The 18997-nt window shown below is 63.6% G+C and overlaps 1 protein-coding gene across 1 annotated transcript; it reads left to right on the top strand.

The window, feature by feature from the left end:
* Positions 1-1080: 1080 nt before the first annotated feature.
* THBS2 (thrombospondin 2) lies at positions 1081-18840 on the top strand. Its single transcript, XM_036317460.1, has 22 exons — positions 1081-1538; positions 3433-3506; positions 3771-4324; positions 6325-6409; positions 6959-7155; positions 7550-7690; positions 7832-7928; positions 8143-8313; positions 8441-8617; positions 9203-9376; positions 9952-10079; positions 10157-10312; positions 10758-10976; positions 11529-11636; positions 12621-12780; positions 13493-13611; positions 14497-14731; positions 14841-15068; positions 15463-15734; positions 16103-16200; positions 16497-16636; positions 17789-18840. The coding sequence occupies exons 2-22, from the start codon at positions 3455-3457 to the stop codon at positions 17794-17796; spliced, it is 3519 nt and encodes a 1172-aa protein (XP_036173353.1). The 5' UTR covers positions 1081-1538; positions 3433-3454; the 3' UTR covers positions 17797-18840.
* The last annotated feature ends 157 nt before the right edge of the window (positions 18841-18997 follow it).

Raw genomic sequence — 18997 nt, forward strand, 5'->3', positions numbered from 1 at the left:
GCTCTGGGCCCCCCTTTTCTCGACTGCCCGGCGCCTCTCCTGGGACCTCGCCCCCCCCCCCCCCCCCCCGCTGTGTGCTGACCCAGCTGGCCCAGTCCCGCTCTGCGCAGGCGCGTGTGGGTGACATGGACGCAGGTGGGACCTGCACTCGCCCCTTTGGCCCCGAGACGCCCAAACCCCACCGTCAGCCACGGAACCAGCGGCCTGTGGGCCAGTGAGGTGACCGCCCGCCGGAAGCCAGCGCACACGCCCCTGGTTGAGGCCGCACCTGCTCTGCCCTGAGGCCTGGTGGTTGTTCTGGCGGCTCCATCGCCAGCTCTGGCCTCAGCAGCCTGCGCGCTCTCCTCTCTGCAGTCAGGGATCATGGTCCCCGAGACGGAGGCTGACGGCTCCCACAGGAGGTGGTTTCCCAACTGAACAGGACCCTCCTCTCCCGTCACCCCTCCCGCCCATGGGCCGGGCCAGGCAGGAGCCGGAGGACCAGGGGGAGGCAGGCCCCTCAGCGAGCTCCACGGCCCAGTTCCAGGCGGGGGCGGCGCCGACTCCTCACACAGGCTCCCCACGGCCTAGACCAGCAGCTCGGCTGCTGCTGTGCGTGTCCCCCCAGGCACCCGGAGCCCCCCCTCCACCCCCCACCCTGCACAGACCCAGGCCCTGTCTGCTGTGCATGTCCTCCCAGGCACCCAGACTCCCCAACGCAGACCCAGTGTGTCTGCTGCTGTGTGTGTCCCCCATTAGGCACCCAGAGGTGCCTGGAGCCCCACCCCTCCCCCTCGCAGACCCAGCTGACCTCCCCCGGTCCCCCCCCCCCCCCCCCCACACACACACAATAAGCCTGGATGTGAGCTCTGGCGAATGGCAGTGTGGTTGCTGCCACCGTTTTCACTCCCGAGTGTTTACTCTGCACAACCGCACGGCAGGCTGCCTGTCGCACCCGGGGGAGCGGGCGGCGGTCCCTCACGCCCCGGGACATTGTGGGGCGAGCGGGCCAGTCGGGTCTGGGCAGCCGGAGAGGCCGGGCTCGGACTGAGCAAAGGAAGTCGGATTCGGACGCAGGTGAGTTCTCCCAAGCCTCCGCTCAGGCGCTGAGGCAGCACGAGAACGTGTCCGCGAGCCTCTGGGTTAAATGGTTGCCTTTGCTCACGATCTATCAGTTCGTCGTGTGAGGGCGTCGCCTGCCTGGACTCCGCAGCCCTCGCCCAGTTGCTGCCCAGCGACGGGCTTCCCGGGTGAGAAAGGCCAGCCCCGCTTCGGCCACAGGACGCACGCGAGCGAGAGCATTCCTGCTCCTGCGGTTTATTTATAGCTCTGGTTCCCCGTCTGGCCCCGCCTCCGCGGTCCTGGAGGAGGAGGAATTATGTCATTCCTTCGAGGGAATGAATTAAGCGGAGACAGGAGCATATAAAGCAGAGCCGCTGCCCGGAGGCCAGTGCGCCCCCCGCTCGTCAGCCCGGCATCCGCGCCCCGCCCAGCGCCCACCCACCCCAGCCCGACGTCCCAGCCCGACCAGCCCTCCCTGCGGCCTCCTCTCTTCCCGGGTAAGACTTTTTCACTTTACCAAACGGTCTCATTGTCATTTAGTTTCATTTAGTTTTTGGAGGAGAATCCTGATTTCTGAGAGGGAGACGGAAACGAGGTTCACAGTTGGAGGAGGTGGCGAGTGGCCCAGCTGCCGTGTCTCACGCCCGGTCTGGACTCACGGTGACTGAGGCGCGGCCCATTTTGGCCTCTGCCTGGGCACCTGCGTCACCTCCCGACGTGGTTTCATGGCCATACCTGCCGGGGGCCTGGGCACCTGAGTGTTTCCGCTGCAGAAGGAGAACTCTGCCCAGGAAGGTGGTTGTTCTGGGGGAGCCGCGGGGAAGGAATTGGGGGGAAAACAACTCTGAGACCCCGAGACCCCGACCACACACGCCCCATCGCTGCGGAGTGGTTTCCAAGGCCGGTCACTGATGAAAGGCGAGGAACGAGTCCATGCCAAGTGCCAGGGTGGCGGAGGCAGGGGCGAGGGGGCCCCGGAGCGCAGTCTTGGGTCTCACACAGACAGGGATGCCGCGCTCCGAACGTCACTCCTGCTGTGAGGTGGAGAGACAGACTCTTAGAGACCGTGGCAGCTCTCGGGCTCCTGGCCGAGTGGCCGGAATCGCTCCTCTGATGCGGGAGGCGGGCGGTGCCGCAGGTGTGGTTGTCTCCATCCGGAGATGAGACCCTCGCTCCCAGGTGGCACGTGGCAGAGACAGACAGACAGTCGCGCTTCTGCTTTAGGGAGCACAGGGTCCGTGGTCGGAACAGAGTTCACTCACTGTTTAAGCCTGGACTCGGGAAGCTGGCATCCAGAATGTACGTTCCGGATGGGCCAGCCTCTCCCGCTGTCCGTAGGGGACAGAGGCACCTTGGGGTGAGAGGCCACAGGGCCACCGCGTGGACCACTGACCGGCAGCTTGCTGAGTGAGCGTGGACACGCGTTTGCTCATGTCCCCCAGTCCCCCTGAGAGCCCGCTGACATCCCTCGCTGCCCCTGCGCCGGGCGGTCACAGGCTGTGCGTCCAGATGCGAGCAGCTGTGCGACCAACACATGTGGGTGCTGTGCTCAGTGACCCAGTGCACACACTCCTCACACCCACCTGGCAGCGGGCACGTTAAAGGGCGACTCCCCACCCTGCAGATGGGGGACCCACACAGAGAGGCTCGCCGGCGTCCCAGCCCTGGGCCCCCCTCTTCCCCGGTGACTCCTCGGGGCTGATGGTGAAAGCAGGCGTCCCGTCCCCTCCGGGGCCGTTGACGAACATTTCTGGAGAGGCGGCTCCTTCAGCACCGAGACCCCAACTCGCTTGGAGGTCCTGCCTGGGGAGAAATCGGGCCCCAGGGTTTGGGCTCAGGACCCGGGAGGCCAGCGGGGGTTAACTGCAGCCGCCACAGCCGCCAGGTCTCCTGACTCCTGGCCCAGCCTCTGCTGAGGCGGCCAACTGACAATCCCCGAGAACGAACGGAAAAACAGGCGCGGAGCCGCGCCAGCGGGGAGACGTGTCCAAGGCGTGTGGTTTGTTCTCTGTGGTGACGGCGCTTCACTCTAAGCTCATTCCTCACGCGTGTGCGCTTTGTGTTCACTGTGCCTCAGTCGGTCATGCATAACTCGCTGTCGTGGCGATTTCCACACGCCTTGGGGTCACGTCCACACGCTGACGTTTCTCCAGACCCAACTTCCTCGGTCAGGTCCTGGCTGCACCCCGAGTGGCGGGCGAGGACTCCGCACACGAGACGAGAGCAGGAGCACTGACCTCCTGGCTCATGACGACGATTTATAACACAAACATCCAATGCGCTCAGCACAGGGCCGGCCACAATGCTGACTTCTTGCCAATGGTCATCGGAGTAGGAAGTCGAGTCCGCACTGAGGGCTGCACTGTGACTAACCGGCTCTCATGTCTGTAGGTGCCGGCGGCCGCGAGGCGGGATGCTCTGGGCGCTGGTCCTGCCGGCCCTCTGGGCTGCCTGTGGAGCTCAGGGTGAGTGGGCGGGGCCGGAACCTGCGCTGGGGTTGGGGGTCACCTGAGGGCGGGGGCCTGGACACAGTGAGGTTGTGGGTGATATGCTGGCCCATCAAGGGTACCAGCCCTTTTGGGGACCCCCCTTTGAGGCTCTACAGAAGGCACTGCACCCGTGGGGAGGGAAGGGGACCTGGGTGTCGGTGGCCTCGTTCGTTTCTGGCACCGAGTAAGGACGCCCGGCCCCAGCGCCCCGGCTGTAACCCCGCTCGCTCCCTTGGGCAGCCGGTGACCAGGACGAGGACACGGCCTTCGACCTTTTCAGCATCAGCAACATCAACCGCAAGACCATCGGGGCCAAGCAGTTCCGGGGGCCCGACCCCGGCGTGCCGGCCTACCGCTTTGTGCGGTTCGACTACATCCCGCCGGTGAGCGCGGACCAGCTGGGCCGGATTGCCCGGCTCATGCGGCAGAGGGAGGGCTTCTTCCTGACGGCCAGCCTGCGGCAGGACCGCAAGTCGCGGGGCACGCTGCTGGCCCTCGAGGGCCCCGGCGCGCACAGGCAGTTCGAGCTGGTCTCCAACGGCCCGGCCGACACGCTGGACCTCACCTACTGGGTGGACGGCGCCCAGCACGTGCTGTCCCTGGAGGACGTGGGCCTGGCCGACGCCCAGTGGAAGAACGTCACCGTGCAGGTGGCGGGCGAGACGTTCAGCCTGTACGTGGGCTGCGCCCTGATCGACAGCTTCACGCTGGACGAGCCCTTCTACGAGCAGCTGACGACGGACAAGAGCAGGATGTACGTGGCCAAAGGCTCCGCCCGGGAGAGCCACTTCCGGGTGCGTATGCGCCGGCCAGGGGCCCGCAGAGCTGTGGGAGCGCCGACGGTGGGGCATCTCCTGGTACAAGGCCTGTGTCGGAAACACACACACACGTGCGCGTGCACACACAGGTCACACACAGTCGTGCATGTGTGGGCATGCAGACATGTACAGTCACTTCATGTGCTCATGCACACCCACATGTACACCTGTGCACACAACCACACTCTAGCACCACACCCTTGCACACACGTTCACATGATGCACACCTACGCCCACACCTGCGCTTGCACACATACCCACACCTGCACACACACACACCTGCACACACACACACATACCCACACCTGCACGCACGCACACACACCTGCACACACACACACCCACACCTGCACGCACACACACCTGCACACACACACACCTGCACACACACACACACACCTGTGCGCACACACACACCTGCACACACACACACATACCCACACCTCCACGCACACACACACACCTGCACACACACACACATACCCACACCTGCACGCACACACACACACACCTGCACACACACACCCACACGCACACACACACACACACACACACACATACACATGCCAGGACAGGCAGAGCGAGGGCTGCAGGTGCACTTTCTCACCTGCACAAACAGTGCTGATGTTCGGAACGAGGCTGATATGATCGAGGGGTCAGGCCCCAACGTTCCGGGACCCAGGCCGGCCTCCCTGTGCTGAGCCCCCGTCTGCCTCGGTGCCGACGTGAGGGGAGGAGGATGAGCAGCTGTTTCTCCAAGGAAAGGCAGGGTGGAACACCATGGGCGTCTTCGCTAAACGCCTTTGGGAAGAGGGTCTTTTTAAAGCCACAGGCGCACAAGGACCCACGAAGGAGGGCGAGCACGTTGGTCTCTCCCAGGCACCTGTGTTCTCTGGAAATAAGTGTGTGTGTAACTGTTATTTGAGTAAAAGGCCTACAGGTGTTGCTGAGTTAGTCTCTGGTGGCCAGGGTCAGGGTTAGGGTCAGGGTCAGGGTTGAGGTCAGGGTCAGGGTTAGGTTCAGGGTAAGGGTCAGGGTTAGGGTTAGGGTCAGGGTTAGGGTTAGGGTCAGGGTCGGGGTTAGAAAGGGTGAGGGTTAGGGTTAGGGTTAGGGTTGGGGTTAAAAAGGGTTAGGGTTAGGGTTGGGATTAGGGTCAGGGTTAGGGTTGGGGTCAGGGTTAGGGTTGGAGTCAGGGTCAGGGTTAGGGTTAGGGTTGGGGTCAGGGTTGGGGTTAGGGTTGGAGTCAGGGTTAGGGTTGGGGTCAGGGTTGGGGTCAGGGTCGGGGTTAGGGTCAGGGTCAGGGTTAGGGTTGGAGTCAGGGTCAGGGTTAGGGTCGGGGTCAGGGTCAGGGTTGGGGTCAGGGTTAGGTAGGGTTAGGGTCGGGGTCAGGGTCAGGGTCGGGGTCAGGGTCAGGGTTAGGGTCGGGGTTAGGGTTAGGGTCAGGGTTAGGGTTGGGGTTAGAAAGGGTTAGGGTTGGGGTCGGGGTTAGGGTCAGGGTCAGGGTTAGGGTTAGGGTCAGGGTTAGGGTTGGGGTCAGGGTTGGGGTTAGAAAGCTCCCGTGGCAGAAGCTGACCCGTCCCGACGTGCACTTACCACCCAGGCTGTGGGAGACACATCATCTCTCCTCGTGTGTCTGTGGTTGGGCCCGCAGACGTTCCCAGGACATTCAGCAGCGGCTGTTCCCCTCGGAGGCCTAGCCAGCAGAGGACAGTCCAGGACACCCACCAGGCTGCGCTCAGAGGCAGTTCCCAGCTCCCGTGCCCCTCCTTCCTCTGTAAACTCCCACTGCCCGTCATGCCCCAGCTGCTCCCATGGGGACCTGCAAGGATGCCCAGCCCACAGGGGCCAGGGCCGAGCGTGCAGCACAGACACACCCCCATGGCAGGAGACCTCGAGTTTTCATTTCGTCCACGTGGCGAGGCCTCCCTGGTGTGGGGTTTGCCCATCCCCCGTGTTTCTCCTTGTCACACCTGCAGGGGTTGCTGCAGAACGTCTACTTAGTGTTTGAAGATTCGGTGGAAGACGTTCTCAGCAGGAAAGGCTGTCCGCAAAGCCAGGGAGGTAGGTGTGCTCTGAACAACACACTCCCCGTCTTGGGCGGGTTTCCGCTCGTGCGTGTGTGTGCGTGTGTGTGTGTGTGTGTGTGTGTGTGTGTGTGTGTGAGAGAGAGAGAGAGAGAGAGAGAGAGAGAGAGAGAGAGGGCCAGTGAGAATTCACAGTATTTGAATAGATGCCACCTGGACAGAACCACGGTGTGTGTGTGCGCGGGGGGGCGGGGCAGGAGAAGCCGGGGCAGGACAAGGACAGCCGGCCCTGCTTAGTCAGGACAAGCGGCCGAGGTGTTCCGGTGGGAACTCGGAGGAAGAGGCGCGAGCTGTCAGAACGTGTGCCCGAGTCAGGAATGTCCGCGGGAACGGGGTGCGGTGCCCACGCGGAGGCGCACGATCCTGGCCCGTGCGGGTCCCCAGGACCGTCCGACGTCTGTCCCCGTGCTGGGTGGGCCCAGCGCTGAGTCCGAGGGGGTCAGGAGTGGACAGTCCTCCGCTAAATTCGGGGCCGGGGGGCTGTGCCCAAGTGGTTCCGACCAGGCTCTCCGCCACGTCCCCGCAGTGGAGGCCAACGCCATCAGCGAGAACACGGAGACGCTGCACCTGAGCCCAGCGGTCACCACGGCGTACGTGGGCCCGAGCGCGGGGCAGAGGCCGGGCGTGTGCGAGCGCTCCTGCGAGGAGCTGGGCAGCATGGCCAGCGAGCTGTCGGGGCTGCGCGTCGTCGTCAACCAGCTGCACGAGAGCCTCCGGAAAGTGGTGGGTGTGGCCCAGGCACAGCCCCCCTGCACGCACGGCTGAGGGCCCAGCCCGTCCTGACTGCCCAGGGTGGGTGGTCCGTGGGGGTTGAGGGAATAGGCATAGTAAGACCGAGGAGACCTTCTGGAATTTTCCACCAGGAGCGTGGGGTGGGTGGGAACATGCTAAGGCAGCCAGCAGTGAACACGTGTCAGGTGAAGTGACACCCTGAGGTGTGAGCGGCCTGTGTGTTGCGCGGTTCGCACACCCGCGCCCTCCATGGTGCACGTCTCAGCGAGTTGCTCTGCACACCTGGCTCCCCCGGGGCCCACAGAGCTGTGGGGAGGGACGTCTTTCCCAGGGAGCACGGCCACCGAGGGTTCCTATCTGTCCTTAAACCCGCCCCGATTTCCAGTCCAACGACAACCAGTTCCTCTGGGAGCTCATCGGGGGCCCCCCGAAGACCAGGAACATGTCCGCGTGCTGGCAGGACGGCCGGTTCTTCGCGGAAAACGAGACCTGGGTGGTGGACAGCTGCACCAAATGCACCTGCAAGGTGAGGCCCGCAGCCTGCGCTCTGGGCGAGGACCCTGCCTGCGCTCCTCAGCCCCTGGCACTGGCCGGGCAGCCGGCCTTGGCGGGCCGACGGGTGTGGGGGAGCAGAGGTGGCTACGTGAACGCCTCTCTTTCCTCGCAGAAATTTAAGACCGTCTGCCACCAAATCTCCTGCCCGCCGGTGACCTGCGCGAACCCGTCGCTGCTGGAGGGGGACTGCTGCCCGTCCTGCTTCCATTGTGAGTGCGGGGCGGCCTCGCTGTCCTCTGCTCGGGGTGGGGGTGGGGGCTCAGGCCACGCGTGCCCAGGGATGCTTCACCCGCTGTCCACCCTTGCTGCCCAGTGATCAGCAAGCGTCTGCAAGGCCTTGAATTAGGACCGAGGGCTTCTGTCCCGGCCGGTCCCTCCTGTGCCATCACCGGGGGAGGTGTGACCGGCCTGTGTCCCTCCCAGCGGCCGACGGCGAGGAGGGCTGGTCCCCGTGGGCCGAGTGGACCCAGTGCTCCGTCACCTGTGGGCCTGGTACCCAGCAGAGAGGAAGGTCCTGCGACGTCACCAGCAACACCTGCCTGGGGCCCTCCATCCAGACGCGGGCCTGCAGCCTGGGCAAGTGCGACCACCGCAGTGAGTCGCCGGGTCCCGGGGGTCTGCTCCGAGGGCTGAGGTTTGGGAGGCACCAGCCTGTCTGTGGGCTCCGGCTGGTCCCCTCCCCTCCAGGCCGCTGCTGACGCCCACGCCTCTCGTGTGCTAGTCCGGCAGGATGGCGGCTGGAGCCACTGGTCGCCCTGGTCCTCCTGCTCCGCGACCTGTGGGGTTGGCAACATCACCCGGATCCGTCTCTGCAACTCGCCGGTGCCCCAGATGGGGGGCAAGGGCTGCAAAGGCAGTGGCCGCGAGACGAAAGGCTGCCAGGGAGCCCCGTGTCCAAGTGAGTGGGACGAGGCAGGTGGGGGCAGCTGGGACCAGGGCTGGGCAGAGGTGGAAGCTGCCCGGTCCCCTTGCTGGCTGGCCCAGAGGCAGCCCTGGGCATCGATGCCCAGCACCCGGGCTGGGCGCGGCCCTCGTCTGTGCCAGTGCAGGGAAGTCACATGAACCGCACCAAGAGGACCAGAACCGCAGCAGGCGCCCAGAACGATGTGCCGGACACGCCGGCCGCCGGGCACAAGTCCAGGGCGAGAGAATGCGGGTCCCAGCTCCAGGAGCCTGAGTCCTGGGTGTCCTGTCACCCTGAGAAGGGCGTGGGTGACGGGAAGGGGCCGTGAACACGAACCTCAAGGTCACACCCTCTCCCCACATGACCGAGGTCCCCCAGCCCCGTCACCTCTACACCCGAAGGGGCTGCGATCTCTCTTCCGAGAGGAAACTACAAACCAACCGAGACCCTCGCCCCCATGGCCCAACCTGTCACCAAGGGCTTCTCACCAAATGCTGCCGCATTGGAGACCCCGCATCCGGCTTCCGCCGCCCGGCCTGCAGGGCACCCCGGCTGACGCTGTCCCTGCTCTCCCCGCAGTCGACGGCCGCTGGAGCCCCTGGTCCCCGTGGTCCGCCTGCTCCGTCACCTGCGCCGGCGGCATCCGTGAGCGGACGCGTGTCTGCAACAGCCCGGAGCCCCAGCACGGGGGGAAGGCCTGCGTGGGCGACCACATGGAGCAGCAGATGTGCAACAAGCGGAGCTGCCCCGTAGGTGCGTGCGCGTGACACGCGGAGGATCGCGAGGCACCACGCTGTCCCCGCGGCCACAACAGTCTTCGAAGTGACCACTGGGCTTTCGTTCTGATGAAAGGGAGGGAATATACAGAAAACATGGAACAGTCGACGGCAGGCACACAGACACCTGTTCCTACCCCTGCGTTAGGTCCCTCCGCGCTTTTGCATTTCTGTAAAAGCAGAACCGTGCACGAGGCTGCACATGGTGCACAACAGCCTGTGATGACACGCGAACCCCCCAGCTTCGCAGCTCAGCCGTGCGCTCTGGGGCGGCGGCGCCCTCCCTGTCCCCCCCTATGTGCGGTGCCCCCACCGTGTGCGGGCCCCCAATGTGCACGTCACCCACACCTTGCACACATCCCTCCATGCCCGTCACCTACCTTACGTGCCTGTCTCCAGCAAGTGCGTCCCTCCCTTAGTTTCCCTACAACCAGACTGCGGTGCTGACCTGCCCAGGTGCCCCCCGGGGCGCAGTGAGTGTCCGAGTCGCTCTTGGGCCCGGTTCCGGCTGCTGCCCCGCCCGCAGCCCTGACCGCTCTGCTCCCCACGCAGACGGCTGCCTATCCAACCCCTGCTTCCCGGGCGCCCAGTGCAGCAGCTTCCCTGACGGCTCCTGGTCCTGCGGCTCCTGCCCAGTGGGTTTCCTGGGCAACGGGACCCACTGCGAGGACCTGGACGAGGTGGGTGCCCACCCTGGGCAGGGCAGGGGGCGCCTCAGAGGCGGGGCGGGGCGGCTCACCCCTGCTTGTCCCCACAGTGCGCCCTGGTCACCGACGTCTGCTTCTCCACGAGCAGCAAGTCCCAGCGCTGCGTCAACACCGACCCTGGGTTCCACTGCCTGCCCTGCCCGCCTCGCTACAGGGGCACCCAGCCCTTCGGGGCCGGCCTGGAGGCCGCGCAGACAGAAAAGCAGGTGAGCAGCGGGCGCGGCCCTTTGTGTGGCTCGGTCTTCCAAACAGTCAGCGGGATCTGGGGAGGCGGAGGGTGGAGGCGGGAGGAGAAGGGCAGCGTCTGGGGAGAGCGGGCAAGACGGACCCACATCTGCTGTCGGCCCTCGAGAGCCGACCACGTGGGGCAGAGCTCAGCTGTGGCTACAGGATCCACGAGGACACTCTCAGCTTTTCCTGAATCAGCAGCTTCCGCAGTCGCCTGTGGCTCCGACAGGTGTCGGCAGCGCTCGGTGGGGACACAGGTGCCTCCAGGCGGCTCCTGAAGGAGCCGAGTCCCAGCCACTGTCCCTCGGAGGCCCTCCTAGGGAGGCCCACCTGGGAAGGCCCGCGCAGCCCTGAGAACGCAGCCTGGACCCCGTGCGGTGGGGCTGGGGTCCCAGGGTCCCCACCAGTGTGGCCGTCCTCCAGGTGTGCGAGCCCGAGAACCCGTGCCAGGACAAGACCCACCGCTGCCACCGGCACGCCGAGTGCATCTACCTGGGCCACTTCAGCGACCCCATGTACAAGTGCGAGTGCCAGACGGGCTACGCGGGCGACGGGCTCATCTGCGGGGAGGACTCGGACCTGGACGGCTGGCCCAACAAGAACCTGGTCTGTGCCACCAACGCCACCTACCACTGCATCAAGGTGAGGGCGCCGGGGCGGAGCCCCAGGGTCTCTAACAGGGTTAGGGTGAGGCCGGGCCACCCACTTGGTGGGCGTCATAGAAACGCAGGCCGTGCTGCCGACCCTCTCCGGCACTTGGTCCCCTCCCTCGGTGTCCGCACAGCTCGGCCGTGACATGTGGTCTGTGACGTGCTGCGCACGCCCTGCCTCTGGAAGAGTGACCCGGGGCAGTGGCTTGAGCCTGAGGCTTGGGTGGCCCGGGAGTGAGGCCGTAGGCGCTGTGGGCTCCTGGTGGACGAGCTGACGTTCACGGGAAGGAGAGGGACAGTGGGGTTCCGTCCGCGTCCATATTTTCTCGGAGCAGCCGTCCCTCCTCAGGCGTTCGGCAGCTTCACGGGGTCCTGGGCTCAGGACACGGCGTCTGTGGTCTCGACTCCTAGGGGTGGTGACGTGGTCTCCAGGGCAGGCCTCCCGCGAGGCCGACAGGCGTGAGGCTCCATCTCGGTCCTCAGCTGCGGCTGCCCGCATGGAGGAAAGGCCTGGGGGTCATACGTGTGCTTCCTCTGGTCCCAGGACAACTGCCCCCTGCTGCCCAACTCGGGGCAAGAAGACTTCGACAAGGACGGCATCGGTGACGCCTGCGACGACGACGATGACAACGATGGCGTCAGCGACGAGAAGGTGGGAGGGGCCGCTGGGGTCCGGAGCAGAGGGGTCAGGGATGAGCGCCTCCCACTAAACAGTCGCCGTGAATTGTCGTGATGGGGCTCCTGCTTGCGTCACCCAGTCACCGACGAGAAGGCTGGTCCTTCACCCAAGCAGTGACCGGCCGAGCCTGGAGCTGCCGGGCGCTGGGCTAGAAGCGCTGCTAACAGCTTAACTAGCTTTTCGTTGGTGGCACAGTGGTGGGCGGGGCTGTGGCAGATACTGCGACACACGTGCCCTGGGGCCATGTGCAGGCGTCTCCCTTTCCTGAGAAAACTGTAGCGAATCATAAAGGAGTTACATCCACACCTAACCGGGACCTGCAGGGTAGAAGATGCAATTTTCACTCACAGCTTTGCTGCATCTGCTTTCCATCAGCCCACTGACTCACCCATTCATTCATTCATTCATTCACTTGTATTTATGAATCTGCCTTCCATCGGCCCACTGACTCACCCATTCATTCATTCATTCATTCATCTATTCATTCATTCACTTGTATTTATGCATCTGCCTTCCGTCGCCCACTGACTCACCCATTCATTCATTCATTCATTCATCTATTCATTCATTCACTTGTATTTATGCATCTGCCTTCCATCGGCCCACTGACTCACCCATTCATTCATTCATCTATTCATTTATTCACTTGTATTTATGCATCTGCCTTCCGTTGCCCACTGACTCACTCATTCATTCATTCATTCATCTAGTCACTCATTCATTCACTTGTATTTACGCACCCGCCTTCACCAGGAAGTGTATGCTGTCATCTCTGTGCTAGAAAACCTCAAAATGTTCAAGAGAGGCAGGTGCACATATAAGTAGGAAGAGATCTGAGGTCACGAGTGTGCTGGGTTGGCCACGCCTGTGCGGACGCACTGGCCCCGACCTCTGACCTCTGCTGGACGGTGTGTCCACTGGGCTGTTTCTCTAGTTCCTCCCCCGCTGTCCCTGCAGGACAACTGCCAGCTCCTGTTCAACCCGCGCCAGTTCGACTATGACAAGGACGAGGTGGGGGACCGCTGCGACAACTGCCCGCAGGTGCACAACCCCGCCCAGATCGACACCGACCACAACGGCGAGGGCGACGCCTGCTCTGTGGACATCGACGGCGACGGTCAGTGCCGCGTCCGCACGGGCGTTTAAAGCTCAGTGTGAAGTTGGAAAACTTCTGTCCTGTTTGCTGGATCCGCTCAGCTTGCCCCACGGGCTGAGGCGCGAGGAGGCGCCTCTCTGAGCTGCTCTCGTCCACCCGTTGTTCCCGGCCCATGGACGGGTCGCAGCCCCGGGTCCTTTCCTGCCGCCCTGCACCTGGGTGACCCTCCCCCCACACCGCAGGCTTGCCTCACAATTTTCCTGGGCTCCTGGTTTGGGGTGTTTGCTGCCTCGTCACTGAGGGTGACACTGTGGTCCCCTGGAACCTGTCTCTTCACGGCTCCTGTCTTGATGGGCTTCGTGATCTGTTTTCAGGTTTCTTGGGCGAAGGTGGCACCTGAAAGCCTGCACCTGTGCCTGTTACTTTCCCACTCGTGTGGGGACGGATGCCAGGGCCTCGGAGCCTCAGCTGCTCACCCGGGCACCCATGGCGTGTGTCCTGAGTGGCTATTCGGGGAATAGCACCGTGGACTCAGAGCTGACGGGGCACAGCCAGTGGCCACCGGGGGTGAAATCTGAAAGTTAACGGGAAATGTCACACAGGCGCGTCCACGCAGCCAGTCATCTCCTCACTCACCACCCCCTCTGACCAGCGGGAGCCTGGCTGTTAGGCTCAGTGACGGGAGGGAGCTCAGTGCTTTTGCTAAACGGGACCACACCCTCTCCCCCCACAGACGTCTTCAATGAGCGCGACAACTGCCCCTATGTCTACAACACGGACCAGAGGGACACGGACGGCGACGGCGTGGGCGACCACTGTGACAACTGCCCCCTGGTGCACAACCCCGACCAGGTGGGCGGCCGGCGGGCGTCAGGGAGCGGGAGCGGGGGCGGGGGGGCCGGGCCTTTCAGTCTCAAGACATAAACGTACGTACGTCCTCGTGAGTGTCCGTGAGCTCGGCCACGGCACGACACGGGAACACATGCTGAACTGACCTCCACACCTGGCCCTGGCGTCTCGGTGGCCACGGCTGGACGGACAGAGGCTTCGCCGTGTGGTCTGCACTTACCTCCCCGGCTCAGCCAGCGGCCGGCTTTCCCAGAGCTGCCTCGGGAGATGCGTGAGAACACGCGTATGTCGTTCACAGGATGCAGGGCAGCAGCTGTGGGCTTCAGCTGTGAGTCCACGGAGCAGAGGTCATTCTTGCAATAGCATCGTTGTTATTACTTTAATCCTCACCCAAGGATATTCTCCCATTGATTTTTAGAGAGTGGAAGGAAGAGAGAGAGAGAGAAACACTGATGTGAGAGACACACCTACTGGTTGCCTCCCCCATGGGCCCCGACTGGGGCGAGGAGTAAACCCACAACTGAGGTACGTGCCCTTGACCAGGAATCAAACCCGCGACCCTTCGGTCCATGGGCCGGCACTCTAACCACTGAGACAAACCGGCCAGGGCTATTCTTGCATTATTATTTATTAACCGTCATATTATTTTCCATACGAACAACTGTAAACCTGCGGTTGCCTGCCCTGTGTGCAACCGTGGACGATGTCAGAAAGGGCTTGATTCTGGACAGTTTCCCGTCTCCCTACGGGAGAGGTCCCGTGGAGGGAGCAGGGATAGAGACCGGGTCCTGCCCGGCTGTGATCTCGGGGAGCCGCTCCTGCCCCCAGACCGGCCGCTCCCGGGGGATGAGGGGGAGACCCCGCTCACGGCGGGTGCTCTGTGCCCAGGTCGATGTGGACAACGACCTGGTGGGGGACCAGTGTGACGACAACGAGGACATCGACGACGACGGCCACCAGAACAACCAGGACAACTGCCCCTACATCTCCAACGCCAACCAGGCCGACCACGACAGCGACGGCCGGGGCGACGCCTGCGACTCGGACGACGACAACGACGGGGTGCCCGACGACCGTGACAACTGCCGGCTGGTCTTCAACCCCGACCAGGAGGACACGGACGGTAGGTGTGACGGTGCCACGGCCAGCGCCCGCCCACCGGCTCCCAGGCCGAGAGCCGAGCTCCTGAGGCGTGGCCCCTCCTGACCCTGTGCGTCTCGTCCTCCGGGCAGGTGACGGGCGGGGCGACGCCTGCAAGGACGACTTCGACAACGACAGCGTCCCCGACATCGACGACGTGTGTCCCGAGAACAGCGCCATCAGCGAGACCGACTTCAGGAACTTCCAGATGGTGCACCTGGACCCCAAGGGCACCACACAGATCGACCCCAACTGGGTCATCCGCCACCAGGGCAAGGAGCTGGTGCAGACGGCCAACTCGGATCCCGGCATCGCCGTGGGTGAGCCTCCGGCCGCTGTGCCCACGGCTGCTCCTGACAGCCACAGGGGACTCGGGCGTCCTCGGTGGCCCGTCCCCGTGCTGTAACAACCTCTGCTCAGAGCTGGCACCTGCCTCGCCCTCGCCTCTGAAAGGAAGCCTTCCTCTTTAGGAAGCCATCTGCCCTTTTATTTTATGACCTTGAGCCACACACCGTCACCTAACGCAGTGCGTGTGGCTCTGCGAGGCTCCGTAGGTCGGATCTGCAAAGACGAGCCCCTCTTCGTGTGTTCACACCCAGGGACAGAACCCGGGTGAGGGCGGGCACAGCTGAGCGGCCCAGAGCTCCGCGCGGCCAAGGGCTGGCCAGGCGCCCGAGGGCTGCTCTGACCTCCCCGGCCCTGCCCCTCGCGCAGGCTTCGACGAGTTCGGGTCCGTGGACTTCAGCGGCACCTTCTACGTGAACACGGACCGGGACGACGACTACGCCGGCTTCGTCTTCGGCTACCAGTCCAGCAGCCGCTTCTACGTGGTGATGTGGAAGCAGGTGACCCAGACCTACTGGGAGGACCAGCCCACCCGCGCCTACGGCTACTCGGGTGTGTCCCTCAAGGTGGTCAACTCCACCACGGGCACCGGCGAGCACCTGAGGAACGCGCTGTGGCACACGGGGAACACGGCGGGGCAGGTGAGGGGGCCGGCCCACCCTGGGGACACCACCTTCTCTTTTGTGCTTCTTAACTCAGTGACCAGCATGTTACCCCCTTTGTCGAGTCTCCCCCTGATTAAAGGCACCGTGCTGGTGCTTTTGCAAACATGACGGGCGATTCTCTGGCCAATAAGACGGGGAGATGGTTTAAAAGTAGGTGTTTCTCCCACGGTCCCAGCTCAGGGCGTGGAGGGTCCAGAACCTGGACCCGTGACCCGGCTCAGGGCTGTGCTCCTAGCACTGAACGTCCTGGTCCCTGTCGGTGGCTCTCCATCGCCCTGGAGCTTACTCCATGGACGGGGTCGCGGGGCTGGACTGCGCTCAGGACTCGGTGAACGTTCCCTCAGGTGCGGACGCTGTGGCACGACCCCAAAAACATTGGCTGGAAGGACTACACTGCCTACCGGTGGCACCTGACACACAGGCCCCGGACGGGCTACATACGGTGAGCCCCTCCCCTGACCCAGGTCCCAGACGGGCTACATACGGTGAGCCCCTCTCCCCGCCCCTGACCCAGGCCCCGGACGGGCTACATACGGTGAGCCCTCCTGAGGGCGGAAGGATGTGCTGCTCACGGTACCGACTGCTCTTGGCTCTGAAAGGCAGAGTTGGGCAAACCCCTGCTCTCTGGCCTGGGGCAGTGAGTGGGGGAAGAAGGGAAGGGAAGAGGCATGGCTGGGAGCAAGCAGTTTCCTCCCAGGAGCCCTCCCCAGAGTTCACCCCCCCCCCCCCCGCCCGCAGGGTCTTGGTGCACGAAGGGAAGCAGGTCATGGCAGACTCGGGACCCATCTACGACCAAACCTACACGGGCGGGCGGCTGGGCCTGTTCGTCTTCTCTCAAGAAATGGTCTATTTCTCGGACCTCAAGTACGAGTGCAGAGGTGGGTCGGGGCGTCCAGGCCGGAGGCGGGCGGGCACACCTGTGCGGTTGGTCACGAGGCTGCGGCTGAGCGAGGGCTCAGCCCTGGCAGATGCGGGTTTGCTCAGCTTGAGCTGCTGTGACGGTTGAAGTTGAATGTGGGAGGCCACACACTTAGCAGATGCTCACAGCCCCACCCGTCCACGGCACTCACCACACGTCCAGCGCTTTCTACACCTCCAGGACCCTGATGGGACTTCACAGCACTGCCCTTGTGGAGGGAAGAGCGAGAGCGAGAGCGAGAGAGAGAGAGAGAGAGCGAGAGAGAGAGCAAGAGAGTGAGAGAGAGCGAGAGCGAGAGAGAGAGAGAGAGAGAGAGAGAGCAAGAGAGGGAGAAGGAAGTAGGGAGGGAGAGGGAGAAGGAAGTAGGGAGGGAGAGGGAGAAGGAAGTAGGGAGGGAGAGGGAGAAGGAAGTAGGGAGGGAGAGGGAGAAGGAAGTAGGGAGGGAAAGGGAGGAGGCAGGGAGGGAGGGAGGGGCGGGGAGGAGGCTCAGCTCTCTCTCTCAAGTGCATTTGCTCAGATTATTACAGACCTGGAGGGAACCTGGCTCCCCCAGGCCTACCGCCTTCACGTAGACAGAAACTACCGCTTGTGCAACGAGGCAAGTAAGGCTCAGAGCTGTTGCTCAGACCACACGTGACACAGACGTGGGGACCAAGAGGAGGGCTCGGTGCCAACGCACCTCCTTGCCCCCGGCGCAGTGTCCTTGTCCTGAGCTAGTGGCCTTTCTGGACATTTGTTCCTCCCTCCCTGCAGGTCTGCATCCGTGCATCATCCAGCTGCATGTGGACGTCTCTTTTAAAAAAATACACTTTTACTGATTTCAGAGAGGAAGGGAGAGGGAAAGAGAGAAACATCCAGGATGAGAGAGAATCATGGGTCGGCTGCCTCCTGCACGCCCCACACTGGGGATCGAGCCCACAACCTGGGCATGTGCCCTGACCGGAATCGAACCGTGACCTCCTGGGTCATAGGTCGATGCTCAACCCCTGAGCCAGGCCGGTGGGGCATGGATGTCTTTTTTTTAAAATTAAAATAATGGCATTTTAGGCTGTAGGTAAAAGAAAATGGGAGGAGACAAATGCCCCGTCCTAACCGCTGACTGTTTTTCTAGATGTGTGACCTGGACTCGCGCGTGTGCCGCACGCACCGTAGATGCTGTTACTAGACCCCTCAGCGTCCTGGTCCCCGGCTTCTCTCTCCGGCAGCGTCTCTGACCTTGACCTTAACTTCGAGCGGCTCTTCACCTCCTTCAACCCCAAGCCCAAGTGCCCCCAGAGGGCAGATGCCAATGGGCCCCGAAGAGGGACGCCCAGCCCGCCAGGAAGCAGTGATGGCCCACGAGACGACATGGCGTGACGGCCGCTGTGGCATTGCTTCTCATTTGTGTAGAGAGAAGGACGTGCGCGTGGAACGTGTGACTGCCGACTGTGCGTGCACGGAGCCGAGGGCGCCCTGTGCGTGAGGCGTTGCCGTCACTCAGGCCTCGTGCCCAGCCGCCGCTGCCCCTGTGGCACTGCCCACGCTCGCGTCACGTTAGCTCCCACAGGAAGAGGCTCCCTCCTGTCTGAAGGGGGCGTGGCCGGGCAAGGCAAACCCCTCCCCTAATCCTTCCTACAGTGACAGCCCCCTCGGCAGAGAGAGATGGGTCTGCCCAGGAGGGACCGTCCTGCCCACTGGCTGGCACACGGGCCAGGTGGGGCCTGGCGGGGCCCTCACGGGGCTTCTCCAGCTGTCAAGGACTTGGGAGCTCCCGGTCGCCACCTGCCCGCGTCTGACCCGAGTGCTCACCTGGCTTCTCTGCCACCCCTGCCCCGAGGCCAGGCAGGCAGAGATGGGCAGTGCCCGCGGGCGTCCGACTCCCAGTCAGGGCTCTGAAGCCAGGCTGTCGCCTGCACCGGATCAGGTGATGCGTTTCACTGAGGCTCCGGTGACACACGCTGTGCCCGTATTTATTGAAGGAGACAGAAGGCAGTTCCTCCAGGGACTGACCTGACATCTGTCAGGGCTCACGGAGGGCGTGCGAGGTCCAGAAGCACCTGACCAGCACCTGAGACCAAGGCGGTTCCAGCAGATCGTCCTGTCAGAACGCGAGGCTCGATAATTTATGTTGTCAACAAAGCGTGCTGTAAAATGCGGTAGAATAAACAGATGATGATGAGCGTTTAGAGTGGAACCTTAATCTTGCTGTTGCGGTGACGTCCATGCGCCCTCCCCCGTCCTCTGTCCTGTGTGAGGGTCGGGTCCAGCTGTGCTGTCGGCCGCGTGCCCTTTCTGAGGGGGGGTCTCATCAGAGGAGCTGGTCTCGTCCGACGGGGCAGAT

The sequence above is a fragment of the Myotis myotis genome, unplaced genomic scaffold (assembly GCF_014108235.1).
Source record: "Myotis myotis isolate mMyoMyo1 unplaced genomic scaffold, mMyoMyo1.p scaffold_m19_p_7, whole genome shotgun sequence".
Classification (NCBI taxonomy): Eukaryota; Metazoa; Chordata; class Mammalia; order Chiroptera; family Vespertilionidae; genus Myotis; species Myotis myotis.

Bases quoted from the DNA above. Each gene is read 5' to 3' on its own strand.
- THBS2 (XM_036317460.1), top strand. From the start codon at position 3,455: ATGCTCTGGGCGCTGGTCCTGCCGGCCCTCTGGGCTGCCTGTGGAGCT. The intron at 10,977-11,528 runs GTGAGGGCGCCG...CTCTGGTCCCAG, and splicing joins CCACCTACCACTGCATCAAG to GACAACTGCCCCCTGCTGCC. The intron at 15,735-16,102 runs GTGAGGGGGCCG...ACGTTCCCTCAG, and splicing joins CGGGGAACACGGCGGGGCAG to GTGCGGACGCTGTGGCACGA.